General features: G+C 50.4%; 1 protein-coding gene across 1 annotated transcript in view; it reads left to right on the top strand.

Moving 5' to 3' along the window:
* GAA (alpha glucosidase) overlaps positions 1 to 16,210 on the top strand; it is a 20,105-nt gene extending 3,895 nt beyond the window's left edge. Inside the window, 16 exon segments of the mRNA XM_007462346.1 lie at positions 1 to 11; positions 511 to 630; positions 717 to 835; positions 922 to 1,053; positions 1,962 to 2,072; positions 2,580 to 2,693; positions 2,791 to 2,875; positions 3,339 to 3,456; positions 3,820 to 3,953; positions 12,538 to 12,689; positions 12,853 to 13,001; positions 14,009 to 14,150; positions 14,558 to 14,701; positions 15,118 to 15,282; positions 15,590 to 15,742; positions 16,151 to 16,210. The exon segment at positions 1 to 11 is cut by the window's left edge and continues 11 nt beyond it. Coding sequence (XP_007462408.1) covers positions 1 to 11; positions 511 to 630; positions 717 to 835; positions 922 to 1,053; positions 1,962 to 2,072; positions 2,580 to 2,693; positions 2,791 to 2,875; positions 3,339 to 3,456; positions 3,820 to 3,953; positions 12,538 to 12,689; positions 12,853 to 13,001; positions 14,009 to 14,150; positions 14,558 to 14,701; positions 15,118 to 15,282; positions 15,590 to 15,742; positions 16,151 to 16,210 — 1,909 coding nt within the window.
* Positions 16,211 to 16,935: the final 725 nt, after the last annotated feature.

Here is a 16,935-nt window from a genome sequence, read left to right as displayed (position 1 = left end):
CAATGCCATGGGTAAGCAAGGGGGTACTGGGGCCCTCCACATCCCCCAGCCAGTTCTGCTTCTGAGCTGCCGGCCAGGGTTTCCCTGGTGCAGCCACACCCGCTCCTTCGTAGAGGGGGCTGGGGCTCTCTGCACCTGTCTGACAGGCTGGAGGTAGAGGAGGAGGCAGGGGGTCGGGTCTTGTACACTATTCTGAGAAGTGACCATTGGGCTGTGGCCTCTGCCAGCTCTGTCCTTCAGTGCCTCTAAGGTGGGCTCTGGGACCTCTGACCTGGGCAGGGTGGGGCTGAGGCCAAAAAAAGGGGCCCCAGGCCCAGCTGCTCAGCATCCTCCTGTCCTGCTCCAAGGATCTCAGCAAGCTGGGGTCAGAGTGACTGTCCCAGGGCCCCCAAGCTCCCTGTGGGAGGACCCCGCCTCTCCAGCAGTGGTTTGGCCCATTGGTGCAGTGCCGAAGGCCCTGGGCAAGGGGGGTGAGTATTTGTCTCTGAGCCCCAGGGCTGCTTCCCCCAGATGTGGTCCTGCAGCCCAGCCCGGCCCTCAGCTGGAGGTCGACAGGCGGGATCCTGGATGTGTACATCTTCCTGGGCCCGGAGCCCAAGAGCGTGGTGCGGCAGTACCTGGACATCGTGGGTAGGCCTCTCCCTGGCCCTGGCCCTGGCCCCCGGCCCCTCCCTCCCCAGCCTCTCCTGCCCCCTCACGGTCGCCTTGGCTCCCAGGCTACCCGTTCATGCCACCATACTGGGGCCTGGGCTTCCACCTGTGCCGCTGGGGCTACTCCTCCACCGCCATCACCCGCCAGGTTGTGGAGAACATGACCAGGGCACACTTCCCTTTGGTGAGTGCCGGGGAGGGGCCTGGGGCCCCCAGGGTGGGGCGGGGGCAACGAGCCTGGGTCCCGACTGCCCTGTGCTGTGGCTGCAGGACGTCCAGTGGAATGACCTGGACTACATGGACGCCAGGCGGGACTTCACTTTCAACAAGGACGGCTTTGGGGACTTCCCGGCCATGGTGCAGGAGCTCCACCAAAGTGGCCGGCGGTACATCATGATTGTTGTGAGTGCCCCCTCCCCTCTTGTGCCACAGGAAGCAGGCTCTTGTGGAAGGAGAGGGGCCCAGTATCTGGTGGCTCCAACTTTCAGTGGCATCATCCTCATGGTGGCCATGGTCACTGAGAATGTTTCTGAGGGTCTTTGATATCGAGGGAATATCAGGTTTATAGACTTGACTCCTGCTATCCAGTCATGTCCCTGGAGACATCTGTCTGTGGCTCAGGATCCTTACGCCTGTAGGTTACTTGAACAGCTTAAAGCAAGGGCCGGGTGGAGCTGTGTGCCAGGGCGGCCGGAATCCCAGAAGCTCCGTGAGACTCCTGGCCCTGCCTCCCTGCAGTCAGCTTGTGGGAAGGAGGGCAGGATCTGAGTGGCTCAGCAGACAGACACACTTCCCTGGGCCAGTCCCTGCAGCCAGAGGGGTGTGATTCAGGGTCTGGTACAGCTGGGGGGCCGGAGGAGGGGAGGGGGAGCCAAGACAACCAAATGGTCACCCCCACGGATACCCCTCAGGAGAGGAAATCCGTTTGGAATTGGGCTGATGGTCATTTCCATCCCTGCAGCCCCTCTGAAGGCAGCAGCATCCAGGTCCACTCAGAGCAGGGAGGGCAGACGCAGACCTTTTCTTTTTTTATTCTAAATGAAATAAACGCTCCCTGTAGAACGTTTGTGAAATTCTGGGCCCTTAAAGCAAAAGTAACGCCTGCATCCAGGTGCGCCCTTTTTGGCAATGGGGGCGGGGTCACGTGCACGTCCACGCACACGTCCACGCACACACAGCGTGTTGGCGCATCCGGGGCTCATCCTCCTGTGCCTCGTTAACGTTTATCGAGAGCATTTTCCCGTTTTCCCAGCGATGGGTGCCGAGGCTTTGGGCATTTTTCTCTCATTCTGACTGGTTTCTCTCCCCAGGATCCTGCCATCAGCAGCTCCAGCCCTGCCGGGACCTACCGACCCTACGACGAGGGTCTGAGGCGGGGGGTCTTCATCACCAATGAGACTGGGCAGCCGCTGATTGGACAGGTACAGCAGAGCCTGGGGGGCGAGGGGGAGAAAGCAGGGGTCCCTGGGCAGTGGGACTGCAGGGGGGGGTGGCAGTGACAGCTGGGGGTGACAGTGGCCTCTGACAAGGAAGACCACCCTGAATCCTGTCAGGGGCCCTTGTTTGCGGGCAGCTCAGAAACAAGCTCCACAGATGCTTGGGGAGGCCTTGGGGTCCTCCACATCTTCTGGGCCCCCAGGGGCTTCCTGATGGTTCCCAGGCCTTCCTGGTGGGTGGGGCACCCAGTAGACTCCTGACCTCCCAGTCCAGGGCAGGCCCAGAACCAGGAGGAAGGGGGTCGAGCCTGTGGGGAGGCTGGCAAGGCTCCCAGCAGTGCAGATTCTGGGGCCTCTCCCCATGCTCCTCCCCTTGCAGTCCACCTATCCCTGGGTTAGATGAGTGAGGCTACGGCTCTGCCTGCAGTCAGGACACAAAGGGCCTCCGTGCAGGCTCCAGGGGCCCTGTCTCCCCTCTGGCCTTTCGTCCAGGTATGGCCCGGACTCACCGCCTTCCCTGACTTCACCAACCCCGAGGCCCTTGACTGGTGGCAGGACATGGTGGCCGAGTTCCACGCCCAGGTGCCCTTTGACGGCATGTGGATCGTGAGTGTGGCCCCACCCTTGGGTGTCCGGTGGCCTCAGGGACCAGCCCCACTCTCTGCACCAGGCAGGGCACCCACCCCCAGGGCCTCTCTTACAGGACATGAACGAGCCATCCAATTTTGTGAGGGGCTCAGTGGATGGCTGCCCCAACAGCAACCTGGAGAACCCGCCCTACGTGCCAGGTGAGCTGCCTCCACCTGCCGGCCCCCCAGCACTAGTCAGCTGGGGATTTAACGGCTCAAATCAGGGATTTCCTTCTCTGGTCTGGGAGACTCAAAGCTCTGGTTTCTGAGAAGCTGATGGGCAGCGGCCAGCCCGGGAAAGGCAAGGGGTGCCCTGGGAGTAAGGTTCATGTGGGGAGACCCCAGCCACGTGATGCTGACTGGGCATGTGCAGCTGAGGCGAGACCCTTCAGAGGGGGTGTTTCAGGCTTTGGCAGTCGGACAGGGAAAAAAAAAATGGTTAGGAGCAGGCAGACATGAAGTCTGGGTGTGCAGACCACAGCCTGTGGCATCGCCTTGTCCTGTCCTTGGAGAAGTGGAGACTGTACAGGGACACACCCTGTGTCCCAAGGGGTCTCTCAAGATATGGGGGGCACCACCCTGCCGGGAGGAGGCTCCAAGGAAACAGCCCCCTCTCCTCCAGGGGTGGTTGGCGGGACCCTCCGGGCAGCCACCATCTGCGCCTCCAGCCACCAGTTCCTGTCCACGCACTACGACCTGCACAACCTGTACGGCCTGACCGAAGCCTTCGCCTCCCACAGGTGAGGGGCCAGGGTGCAGGAAGGAGAGGAGGAGGCCCAGCCGTCCCTACATCCCACCCCCGCCCCCCACCCCAGCTCCACGCCTGGTGCCTCAGAGGAAGGGCATGGTGACGAGACAGGGAGACCAGGGCTGACCAGGGCCTCTGGCTCCCTTGAGTTTGTCCTCCCCGTGACACGTGCATCTTCGAGGGTAAGTCAGGTGGCAGGGCTGACTGCCTGGCAGACAGTGGTGGTGACCTCAGCAAGCCAACTCCTTGCTCCCAACTTGTCCTTCCTGCTGCACCGCCAGGCGCTCTTGCGGGCAGTGGTGGGGCTCCTGGTGACCCTGCTCAACACAGCTCTCTGTGCCCCTGCCCCACCCAGGGCTCTGGTAAAGGCTCGGGGGACGCGCCCCTTTGTGATCTCTCGCTCCACCTTTGCCGGCCACGGCCAGTACGCCGGCCACTGGACAGGGGATGTGTGGAGCAGCTGGGAGCAGCTTTCCTACTCCGTACCAGGTGAGCACACCTGTCAGGAGGGGTGCAAGGAGGGGTGCAAGGAGGGGAGGGTTGGCCCCTCTCCGGGCGTGTTTGCCCAGAGCTGGGTCCTCAGAGAGATGCTGCTGCAGTGGCATGGGGCCCGTCGCCAACTCATGTGCCATTGGACTCACCTGTGGTGCCCCTCTTCCAATGTCCCCATCTCGGATTCATGCGAACACCAGAATGTCCCTTCTGGTGACCACATTCTGAGCTGCATGAAATAGCATCTGAGCTCAGTCCACAGGGTACCCCCACCCCTCTTGTCTCAGTGCCTGGCTCCACCCTGCAAAGAAAATTTTGATTTTTGTTCCAAGAGCTCTGATGCTACAGACAGTTCTTAGGCCCAGGGATGGCTCAGGAGCCCTGGGGAAGGGGATAGAGGTGACCCCAGAGGTCACAGCTGAAAAGAGCCTCCACCAAACCCCCGGCCTGGAAGTGCTTTCATAGTCGCAGGCTTGCTTCCATGTGCGATGCATCTACAGAGCCTCGGGCCACAGGGATGTCCTGCCGAGCTGATCTCTCGTGTGAGAAGTCCATTCCTCCTTCACAAAGTGGCTGCTGGCTCTGCCCACAGGTGCCAACCGGCTCTGATTTTCACCCTGGGGCCAGCATGGTGGGTCGAGCCTGAGCACATGCAGGCCAATCCACCCCAGAGCCGGATTCCTGGGCTTTGTGTCCACCTGTCTGGTTCTTGGGTTTCAGTTCTGGTGTGAGCTGTTGTTACCAAGCTAAAATAAGGCTGTGCAGCTCCCAGGACCAGCACTGCTCACAGTCCCAGGTTGCGCCCCATCCTGCCCACTGGCTTCCAGTCTGGGTCCTGGCTCCCGAGGAGACGAGGAGAGGGTGGCCCAGCAGCCTCTAGTCCTGCCCAGCAGTGGTGGGGTCGGCATGGGGCCCAGATGCTCTGGAAGCTGTCTGACCCTTCAGCAACTCAGGGGACTCACTGACCCTCTGCTGTAACGACGTACCACACCCCAGGTGATTTAAAAACAACAAACTTATTCTCAGACTGGAAGTCTGATCACGGTGTCGGCAAGGCCTTGCCCTCTCTGAGACTCTAGACAGAATCCCTCCTTGCTTCTCCCAGCTCTTGGTGGTTGCCAGCAGTCCTTGGCCCTCCTTGGTTTGAGGCTGTGTCACTCTAACCTCTGCCTTTGTCATCTCTTGGTCTTTTTCCTGTGTCCTTGTCTTCACATGGTGTTTTCCTTCCTCTTTTCTTTTTTAATATAGTTCCCTGGGCTATACAGTAGGACCTTATTGTTTATCTATCTTATATATAGTGGTGTGTATCTGCTAATCCCAAGCTCCTGATTTATCCCTCCCCCACCCCCTTCCCCCTTTGGTAACCATAAATTTGTTTTCCATGTCTGTGAGTCCGTTTCTGTTTTGTAAATAAGTTCATTTGTATCATATTTTAGATTCCACATATACCTGATATCATATGGCATTTGTCTCTCTCTAACTTTACTTAGTATAATAATCTTTAGGTCCATCCATGTTGCTGCAAATGGCATTATTTTCATTCTTTCTTATTCCATTGTATATATGTACCACATCTTTATCCATTCATCTGTCGATGGACATTTAGGTTGTTTCCATGTCTTGGCTATTGTGAATAGTGCTCCTATGAACATTGGAGTACATGTATCTTTTTGAATTATAGTTTTGTCCAGATATATGCCCAGGAGTGGGTCACATGGCAACTCTATTTTTAGTTTCTTAAGGAACCTCCATACTGTTGTCCACAGTGGCTGCACCATTTTACATTCCCACCAACAGTGTAGGAGGGTTCCATTTTCTCCGCAACTTCTCCAACATTTATTATTTGTAGACTTTTTAACGATGGCTGTTCTGACTGGTGTGAGGTAATACCTCATTGTAGTTTGTTTTTTTTTTTTAAGATTTAATTGTATTTATTTTTGGCTGTGTTAGGTCTTTGTTGCTGTTCGCGTGCTTTCTCTAGTGGCAAGCGGGGGCTACTCTTCATTGCAGTGCATGGGCTTCTACTTGCGGTGGCTTCTCTTTTGTGGAGCATGGGCTCAAGGCGCGCAGGCTTCAGTAGTTGTGGCACGCAGGCTTCAGTAGTTGCGGCGCACAGGCTTAGGTGCTCCGTGGCATGTGGGATCTTCCCAGGCCAGGGATCGAACCTGTGTCCCCTGAATTGGCAGGCAGATTCTTACCCACTGTGCCACCAGGGAAGTCCCTCATTGTAGTTTTGATTTTGCATTTCTCTACTAATTAGTGATGTTGAGCATCTTTTCATGTGCCTATTGGCCATCTGTATATCTTCTTTAGAGAAATGTCTTTTTAGGTCTTCTGCCCATTTTTTGACTGGGTTGTTTGTTTTTTTGATGTTGAGCTGTATGAGCTGTTTGCATATTTTAGAAATTAAGCCCTTGTCAGTCACATCATTTGCAAATATTTTCTCCCAGTCCATAGGTTGTCTTTTCATTTTGCTTATGGTTTCCTTTGCTGTCCAAAATCTTATAAGTTTAATTAGGTCCCATTTGTTTATTTTTGCTTTTATATCTATAGCCTTGGGAGACTGACCTAAGAAAACACTGCTATGATTTATGTCAGAGAATGTTTTGCCTATGTTCTCTTCTAGGAGTTTTGTGCTCTCATGTCTTATATTTAAGTCTCTAGGCCATTTTGAGCTTTTTTTTTTTTTTTGCGGTACGCGGGCCTCTCACTGTTGTGGCCTCTCCCGATTTGGAGGACAGGCTCCGGACGCACAGGACCAGTGGCCCGGGCTCACGGGCCCAGCCGCTCCGCGGCATGCGGGATCTTCCCAGACCGGGGCACGAACCCACGTCCCCTGCATCGGCAGGCGGATTCCCAACCACTGTGCCACCAGGGAAGCCCTTGAGCTTATTTTTGTGTGTGGTGTGAGGGAGTGTTCTAACTTCATTGATTTACATGCAGCTGTCCAGCTTTCCCAACAACACTTACTGAACAGACTGTCTTTTCTCCATTGTATATTCTTGCTTCCTTTGTTGAAGATTACTTGACCATAGGTGTGTGGGTTTGTTGCTGGGCTCTCTGTTCTGTTCCATTAATCCATATGTCTGTTTTGTGCCAGTACCACACCGTTTTGATTACTGTAGCTTTGTAGTATTGTCTGAAGTCTGGGAGGGTTGTGCCTCCAGTTTTGTTCTTTTTTCTCAGGGTTGTTTTGGCAATTCTGGATCTTTTATGGTTCCATATAAATTTTAGGATTATTTGTTCTAGTTCTTTGAAAAATGTCATGAGTAATTTGATAGGGATTGCATTAAATCTGTAGATTGCTTTGGGTAGTATGGCCATTTTAACAATATTAATTCTTCCAATCCAAGAGCATGGGATATCTTTCCATTTCTTTGAATCATCTTCATTGTTCTTTATCAATGTTTTCTAGTTCTCAGCATATAAGTCTTTCACCTCCTTGGTCAGGTTTCTTCTGAAGTATTTTATTTTTTACCTCTTGGCTGTGCTGTGTGGCTTTGTGGGATCTTAGTTCCTCAACCAGCGATTGAACCGAGGCCCACAGCAGTGAAAGTGCCAAGTCCTAAGCACCAGATCACCAGGGAATTCCCCGAAGTATTTCTTTTTTGATGCGATTTTAAAAGGGATTGTCTTTTTACTCTCCCTTTCTGCTATTTCATTGTTAGTGTAAAGAAATAACAGATTTCTGTATGTTAACCTTGTATTCTGCTACCTTGCTTTATTTATCAGTTCTAGTAGTTTTTGTGTGGAGTCTTCAGAGTCTTCTATATATAGTATCATGTCATCTGCATATAATTACAATTTTACCTTTTCTAATTTGGATACATTTTATTTCTTTTTCTTGCCTGATTGCTGTGGCTAGGATTGCCAATACTATATTGAATAGAAATGGTGAGAGTGGGCATCCTTGTCTTGTTCCAGATTTTAGTGGAAAGGCTTTCAGCTTTTCACCATTGAGTATTATGTTGGCTTTTATTATGTTGAGATATGTTTCCTCTGTACCCACTTTGGTAAGAGTTTTTATTGTGAATGGATATTGAATTTTATCAAATGCTTTTTCTGCATCTATTGAGATGATCATGTGGTTTTTGTCTTTTGTTGATGTGGTGTATCACATTGATTTGCATATGCTGAACCATCCTTGCGACCCTGGGACGAATTGAACTTGATCGTGGTGTATTATCCTTTTTTATGTGTTGTCGGATTCAGTTTGCTATTATTTTGTTGAGAATTTTTGTATCTATCAAAGATATAAAAATTGTATTAATCAAAGATTTTGACCTATCAAAGATACAAAAATTGTATTAATCAAAGATTTTGACCTGTAATTTTCTTTTTTTGGTAGTGTCTGTCTGGTTTTGGTGATGGTGGCTTCATAGCTTTGCAAGTGTTCCGTCCTTTTCAGTCTTTTGGAAGAGTTTGAGAAGGATCAGTATTAGTTCTTCTTTGTATGTTTGGTAGAATTCCCCAGTGAAGCCATGTGGTCTTGGGCTTTTGTTTGCAGGGAGTTTTTTTAGAGTTTTTTAAAATTACAGATTCTATATCACTTCTAGTGATTGGTCTGTTCAAATTATCTGTTTCTTCTTGATTCAGTTTTGGTGAGCTGGATGTATCTAGAAACTTGTCCATTTCTTCTAGGTTGTTCAGTTTGTTGGCATGTAATTATTCATAGTATTCTCTTACAGTTTTTTATATTTCTGTGGTATCAGTTGTTATTTCTCCTCTTTCATTTCTTATTTTGTTAACTTGGGTCCTCTCTTTTCTTCTTGGTGAGCCTGGCCAGAGGGTTGTCAATTTTGTTTACCCTTTCAAAGAACCAGCTCTTGGTAGTATTGATTTTTTTTCTATTTTTTAAAAATCTCTATTTTATTTGTTTCCTCTCTGATCTTTATTATTTCCTTCCTTCTGCTAACTTTAGGTTTTGTTTGTTCTTTTAGGTGGTAAGGTTAGGTTGTTTGAGATTTTTCCTTTTTTTTTTTTTTTTTTTTTTTTTTGAGGAAGGCCTGTATCATTATGAACTTCCCCATAAGGACTGCTTTTGCCGAATCCCACAGATTTTGTTTGGCTGTATTTTCATTATCATTTGTTTCAAAGTATTTTTAAATTTCCTCTTTGATTTTCATCATTGACCCACTGGGATTTTTTTGTTTTTAGTTTCTGCTTTATAACGAAGTGAATCAGTTATACATATACATATGTTCCCATATCTCTCCCCTCTTGCGTCTCCCTCCCTCCCACCCTCCCTATCCCACACGTCTAGGTGGTCGCAAAGCACCGAGCTGATCTCCCTGTGCTATGCGGCTGCTTCCCACTAGCTATCTGTTTTACATTTGGTAGTGTATATACGTCCATGCCACTCTCTCACTTTGTCACAGCTTACCCTTCCCTCTCCCCATATCCTCAAGTCCATTCTCTAGTAGGTCTGTGTCTTTATTCCTGTCTTACCCCTAGGTTCTTCATGACATTTTTTTCTTAAATTCCATATATATGTGTTAGCATACGGTATTTGTCTTTCTCTTTATGACTTACTTCACTCTGTATGACAGACTCTAGGTTTCTCTTTCTGACTTACTTCACTCTGTATGACAGACTCTAGGTCTATCCACCTCATTACAAATAGCTCAATTTCGTTTCTTTTTATGGCTGAGTAATATTCCATTGTATATATGTGCCACATCTTCTTTATCCATTCATCTGATGATGGACACTTAGGTTGTTTCCATCTCTTGGCTATTGTAAATAGAGCTGCAATGAACATTTTGGTACATGACTCTTTTTGAATTATGGTTTTCTCAGGGTATATGCCCAGTAGTGGGATTGCTGGGTCATATGGTAGTTCTATTTGTAGTTTTTTAAGGAACCTCCATACTGTTCTCCATAGTGGCTGTACCAATTCACATTCCCACCAGCAGTGCAAGAGTGTTCCCTTTTCTCCACACCCTCTCCAGCATTTATTGTTTCTAGATTTTTTGATGATGGCCATTCTGACTGGTGTGAGATGATATCTCATTGTAGTTTTGATTTGCATTTCTCTAATGATTAGTGATGTTGAGCATTCTTTCATGTGTTTGTTGGCAGTCTGTATATCTTCTTTGGAGAAATGTCTATTTAGGTCTTCTGCCCATTTTTGGATTTTTTTTTTTTTTTTTTAGTAGCACGTTGTTTAGTCTCCATGTAATTTGTTCTCTCTGTGGTTGATTTCCAGTTTCATGCTGTTGTGGTCAGAAAAGATGTTTGAGATAATTTCTACCCTCTTAAATTTGTTGAGGCTTGTTTTATGTCCTAGTATTTATATAGTCTATCCCAGAGAGTAGTCCATGTGTACTTGAAAAGACTGTGTATTCTGGGGTTTTTTTGGATGTAATGTCCTGAAGATATTAAGTCTGTTTTATTGTGTCATTTAGGATCTCTGTTGTCATATTGATTTTCTGTCTGGAAGATCTGTCCATTGATGTCAGTGGGATGGTAAAGCCTCGTGTTATTATTTTTATTCCCATCAATTTCTCTATGTCTGTTAGTATTTGTTTTATGTATTTAGGTGTGCCTATACTGGGTGCATATATGTTAATGAGTGTAATATCCTCTTCTTATATTGATCCTCTTATCATTATATAGTGTGCTTCTTACCTGTCTTTATGGCCTTTATTTTTTTGAAGATACAGAATTATATTTAATCATTTTTTGTTGTTAATAAAAGTCATTTTGAATGTTCACTTTGACAATCAAAGATCCCATTGCCCTTTAGCATGGTGCAGCCCAAGGTTACCTGTGGTTACTTCAGGTAACCACACAACAGTCAAGGGCACCATCCCCCTCTCATCTTCAACTCTGAGCGAATAATAGCCCACATGCACACCCTGGCCACTTAAGTTTCTAAAGATTCCTATTAGCAGAGGAATGAGAACCCTGTCATCTAGGAAATTTTAGTAGCACAGCGTCTAAAGAAATGGCAGCTAATAGCTACAGTAGAAAACAGTAGCTAGTAAATTTCATGCATGGGTCAGAATTCTGTATTTTTATATTCCCATCTTAGTTTAAAATACTAAGCCTCAATGACCTGTAACATGTGAGAAAGAGTTGGTTACACTTGGGTCACTGATGAGAAAACAGGATCTCTGAAAATGTTGTATGGGCTTTGTTTTAAAGTCTGTTTTGTCTGATATGAGTATTGCTACCCCCGCTTTCTTGTCATTTCCATTTGCATGAAATATCTTTTTCCATCCTCTCACTTTTAAGCTATGTGTGTTCTTTGCCCTAAAGTGGGTCTCCTGTAGGCAGCACCTTGTAGCCTCTTGTTTTATTATCCAATCTGCCACTCTGTGTCTTTTGACTGGAGCATTTAGTCCATTGACATTGAAGGTAATTATTGATATGTGTTTATTGCCATGTTAAACCTTGTTTTCCATTTGATTTTGTATTTCTTCTTTGTTCTTTTTTGTTTCTCCTTTTATGGTTTGATGGTTTTCTTTTGTATTTTCCTTGTGTTCTTTTGGTTTTTGTCAATCAATTTTATGTTTTAGATTTGTGGTAACCTGTTTTTCAAGTATGTTAACCTGTTACTATATCTACTTGCTTTAGACTGGTAGCCATACAGGCTCAAACACATTCTGAAAAAAAAAATCTATATTTTATTACTCCCCTCCCCCATATATTATGATTTTGATGTCCTCTTTTACATCTTCCTGCTTATCCCTTTGCTGTTCATTGTAGTTATCATTGCTTTCACAAAAATATTTTTGATTTTTTTTTTTAAATCTTTGTACTGGCTTAGGTGATTTACTTTCCAATTGTGATTTTCTTTTTTCTATAGATTCTTGCTTCTTTTCTATTTAGAGAAGACCTTTCAGTATTTCTTTTAGGATAGGTTTAGCATCACTGTATTCTGTTAGTTTTTGCTTGTCTGAGAAATTCTTTATCTTTCCTTCTATTCTAAATGATAACCTTGCTGGGTAGAGTATCCTAGGTTGCAGGTTTTTCCCTTTCAGGACTTTGAATATACCTTGCCACTCCCTTCTGGCCTGCAACCTTTCTGTAGAGAAAGCAGCTGATAGCCTTATGGGGTTCCCTTGTAATTAACTTTGTTTTTCTCTTGCTGCCTTTAGAATCCTCTTTAACTTTTGCCATTTTAATTATGTCTTGGTGTAGGTCTGTTTGGGTTCATCTTGTTTGGGACCCTCTGTGCTTCCTGTACCTGGTCCCCTCTTCTGATAAGGTCACCAGTCATGGTGGATTAGGGTCCACCCTAACGTCCTCTTCTCAACCTGATTACATCTTCAATGACCCTATTTCCAAATATGGCAACCAGGGGTTAGGACTAGAACTTACCTTTGGAGGGAGATACAATTCAGCCCTAACGGGTCTAGTTTGCCCTGCCCACCCTGCGAGTTGTCATTCTGCGAACCACAAGTGCAAGGTGCAGTGGCCATTGGCGTACTGACCATCAGGTGGGGGCTGGGTGGGAGGGGCTTTGGGAGGGATCCTTGCCTCCAGCCAGTTCAACAGGCATGTCTGTCAGGCTCCTTGGCCCTAGACTGCTCCTGCTGTAGCAGCTGGAGGCCCATCTGACTCTGCCCTCCAGAAATCCTGCTCTTCAATCTGCTGGGGGTGCCCCTGGTGGGGGCCGACATCTGTGGCTTCCTGGGCAACACTTCGGAGGAGCTGTGTGTGCGCTGGACCCAGCTGGGGGCCTTCTACCCCTTCATGCGGAACCACAATGGCCTGAATAGCCTGGTAGGGCGGGGGCGGCAGGGGAGGCCGTGCCCTGGGGAATGCCACTTTCTGTGCCAATGAGCCCAGCACTGGCTGGCCCAAAGTGCTGGGTCTCCTGGGGTGGGGGGACCTCGGAGTCCATGGTCCTAGATCCCAGGTGCTTCCTCCACTCCCTCCACTGCAGCCACAGGAGCCGTACAGGTTCAGCGAGACGGCACAGCGAGCCATGAGGAAGGCCTTTGCCCTGCGCTACATGCTGCTGCCCTATCTCTACACGCTGTTCCATGGGGCCCACGTCAGAGGCGAGACCGTGGCCCGGCCCCTCTTCTTGGAGTGAGTGCCTGGGTTGGGAGTGATGGCCTCTGGCCCACTGACCCCAGGGCAGCTAACCTGCTGCAGGGGGTGTTCTGGGCACTGAGAGAGGAAGGAGGTTGCAGCAAAATCTGGGCACTCCCCACTGAGGTGCCCCCCTGCACTCCCAGTTCCCACCCATTAGATTCCAGCTCAGGGCAGGGAGCACTGGATAACGGAAAAACCCAGGATGAACACTGAGTACAGACCAGGCCTCCCAGATGGTTAAACAAGTTATAAGACTATCATGATTGAATCGATCTGGGACTTAAGGGAACTAAAAGAAATCCAATAGACGTCCCCCAAGTAGGACTTAGTATATCTAAGAAGTTACCGTACCATAAAATGGCACCTCGAATCAGAGGATTAAAGGATTCTCCAGTAGTAAGGTAATTAGTTAGCTATTTGCAAAAATCAACTTATTTTCCACTCATCCGTACAAACCTAAGTTCCAAATGGATTACATAGTTAAATGTCAAGAATTAAGCTGTAGAAAAAGCTGCAGGAAAAGAGAAGTGACTGTTTCTCTGTGACCTGTCAGGAGAGGGCATTCTAAGCATCGAAAGCAAAAAAGCAAAGGGAAGGAGGTTTCATTTAGGAAAAAAAAGTAACACTTCTTTGAACATAAGCAGAAAAATATTAAAACTGCTCTGAACACAGATTGTCAAGGCAAACGAATGGGAGAAAACATTATCAATAAAATGACAGTCACTGTCCCTAATGTACAGAAACTCAGACCAGGGCTAAGAGCCAGATAGACATGTGGGCAAGAACACAACTTGCAAACAGGGAATGTGAACAGGTCATGCCCGAGTAGTCGGGCAGGGAGAGGTTATTCTTGGCTCCTGCCTTGACTTAAGCTGGCCAGAACCAGCCCTGCCACATGTAACCCAGGTCCTCAGGCTCCTGTCCACACCTCCCCATGGGTCCCTTGAGCCTACTGACCTCAGAGGTCACCAGGCCCCCCTGCCCGTCCCTCCTGTTTGAAGGTTCCCCGAGGATCCCCACACCTGGACAGTGGACCGCCAGCTCCTGTGGGGGGAGGCTCTGCTCATCACCCCGGTGCTCAAGGCCGGGAAGGTTGAGGTCACTGGCTACTTCCCCCGCAGCACGTGGTACGACCTGCAGACGGTGAGTCCTGGGGCCCTGAAACTTGGGAGGACGGGAGAGATGGAGCGGGTCTTTCTTCCAGCACCATCCGTGGGGACCAGAGAGTGAAAAAGGAGTCCTGGCTACATGAGGGCCCTCACCTGGGTGCTCCATCAGCATCATCCTGTGTGATCCTTACAGGACCCATTTTCTAGATGGAGAAACCGAGGCTGAGTGGGTGACTTGCCACCGAGCTGAGCTGGGACTCCAGTTCTGCTCCCAAACTCCTGCCCCTTCTTGCATCCTCTGACCTGCCCTACCCGAGTCCTGGCTCAGGCCTCGCACGCTCTGTCCCCACCATGTGGCCAGATCTTTGCTCTCAGCTCCCGACAACAGCACAGGAGCTTGGCAATGCCCAGGACCCTTTGTGACATGACATCCCCCTCCAGGTGCCAGTGGAGGCCTTTGGCAGCCTCCCACCTCCTGCACCCCTCACGTCTGCCATCCACAGCGAGGGGCAGTGGGTGACACTGTCCGCCCCACTGGACACCATCAACCTCCACCTCCGGGCCGGGCACATCATCCCCATGCAGGTACTTGGGCCGGGCCCCTGATCCTATTTGTCCAGCCCTGGGGTTTCTGGGACCCCACATGCCTCTGTTCAATTGGGGGTCTGCCCCCAGGCAGAGATGATCCTTCTGAGGGTTGAGAATGAACTGGGCTGGGGAAGGACAGGATACATCCTTGCACTCACTTGCTCCCGGGCCTGGTGAAAGACAGGCTTGCTTCATAGGCCTTTCTCAGAAAACAGTCAGTCAGTCAGTCTGCAAACCTCTCTGGGCCTCACGTCCTCTGAGATGTCCATGGGCCTCCAGGCCGCTCGGCCGTGGGCTGTCCTGCGGATCCTGGTTTCTTCTAGCATGGCACTGTCCCAGCCTAGTGCTCCTCACGCCTGGGTCTGGAGGCCTCCACCAGGTTTGGGACAGTGACGTGGGCCACCCCCTCCCAGGGCCCTGGCCTCACGACCACAGAGTCCCGCAAGAAGCCCATGGCCCTGGCTGTGGCCCTGACTGCGAGCGGGGAGGCCCGAGGGGAGCTGTTCTGGGACGATGGGGAGAGCCTAGGAGTGCTGGACCGTGGGGCGTACACGCAGGTCATCTTCCTGGCCAGGAACGTGAGTCCTGGGATCCGCCCAGGCTGGGGGCTATCTTGGGGTGATTATCCTGACTTGGTGAGGGGAGCTGGCCTGGGGTCCTGGGATGGCCACCTGTCCCTGGGTCAAGCAGACTGAAGGGGAGAAGAGCCCGTAGACCAACTGCCTTGGCTGGAGTCCCCTGCACTGCGCCAGGATCCTAGGGTTTGCACGGGGTGTGCTGCCGACCTGCCCTCCCCATCTGCTGTCTAGAGGCCCTGCCCTGGTGGGGCTTCCTGCCCCAGGCCATCTGCTCACAACTCTGGTCCTGTCTCTCTGCTTCGGCCAGAACACCATCGTGAACCAGCTAGTGCACGTGAGCAGTGAGGGGGCTGGCCTGCAGCTGAGGAAGGTGACCGTCCTGGGGGTGGCCACAGCCCCCCAGCAGGTCGTCTGCAATGGCGTTTCTGTATCCAACTTCACCTACGGCCCTGACACGGAGGCAAGAGAGCCTACACTGAGGCCAGAAGGCCTGTCCCTGAGGGTGGGCAAGGGGGCGGGAGGTGCCCGCTGAGCTGGCATCACGCGATTCCCTGTCCAGAAGGGAGAGGACACTCAGGCCTTACAAGGGGCGGAGAGGAACTGATCCTTGCGGGGAGGAGTGGGAAGGTTCAGTCCCCTTGCACTTCAGATCTTTTCCCTGCCTGTGTCCACACTGTCGGCCCCTGGTTAAAGGGCAGCTCATTTCCAAAGCAAATTAAGGCAGCCACTGCCAAGAGTGCTCAGAGGGAACAGAGTGAGACACTCCCAGGGCTAGGTCAGACCCCACGTCCACCGTCCACCCATGTCCACAGACTGCTGTCTGCCCCACCTCTGTTGCCAAGCAAATTTTCCTATTTCTTGTCCCCAGACCCTGGACATCCCTGTCTCGCTGACACTGGGAGAGCAGTTCCTCATCAGTTGGTCTTAATCCGGGGCCCAGTGGTGTGCTGCTCCTTTACAGACCTCCCGGCAGCCCAGCACCCGCACCCTCAGTCGGCGGTATGTGGGCCTTGGGTCAGAGCGCTTACCCCGAATCGCATGTCACTGACATCCCTGAACACATGGATCTGCTTGTGAGTCTGCCTCCCAGGCTCTGGGCCAGCAGCTCTTCTGAGTCTTCTGTCCAGATCCCAGTTGGGTCAGTGCCCTGAGGGGTGCCCTTTGTCTGGAACGTTTACTGGAAGGTTTGCTTCGGTGTAGCCTGTCACTGTGACGCGTGCAGTGTCAGTCACCACTGCCTGCCTGTGACGCAGAGGTGGTGCTTGGGATGGGGTGGTACCTGCATCCCAAGGTCCTGCCTTGGGCAGCTCTGCTGCTGCGCCGACCTGATGAAAGCACAGAGCTGGGGGCCGCTGCAGACTGCTTTCTGGGCAGCTGCCCCCGACAACAGGTGGAGGCTGTCCACCAGTCTGACAAGTGGGCCTAGACACTCGGCAGAATTCACAGGCCTTGGGGATCCCTTAATCTGAAGTGCAATTATTTTTAATAAAAGGGGCATTTGCAATCAAGCTTCTGCCGGTCCTTCTGAGATTCAGGGTAAGGAGGATGTGTCTAAAGGCCCTGACACAGAAGCAGGACTCCATCCTTGATGGGCCCCTGGACGTTCCCAGGCAGGGTGTGCATGTGTGCTGTACTGTGTATGCTCAAAGCAGC

Source organism: Lipotes vexillifer, unplaced genomic scaffold, assembly GCF_000442215.2.
Source record: "Lipotes vexillifer unplaced genomic scaffold, Lipotes_vexillifer_v1.1 scaffold1691, whole genome shotgun sequence".
Taxonomy (NCBI): domain Eukaryota; kingdom Metazoa; phylum Chordata; class Mammalia; order Artiodactyla; family Lipotidae; genus Lipotes; species Lipotes vexillifer.
Note: the sequence above shows the minus strand (reverse complement) of the source record. Positions and strands in the feature narration are given on the sequence as shown.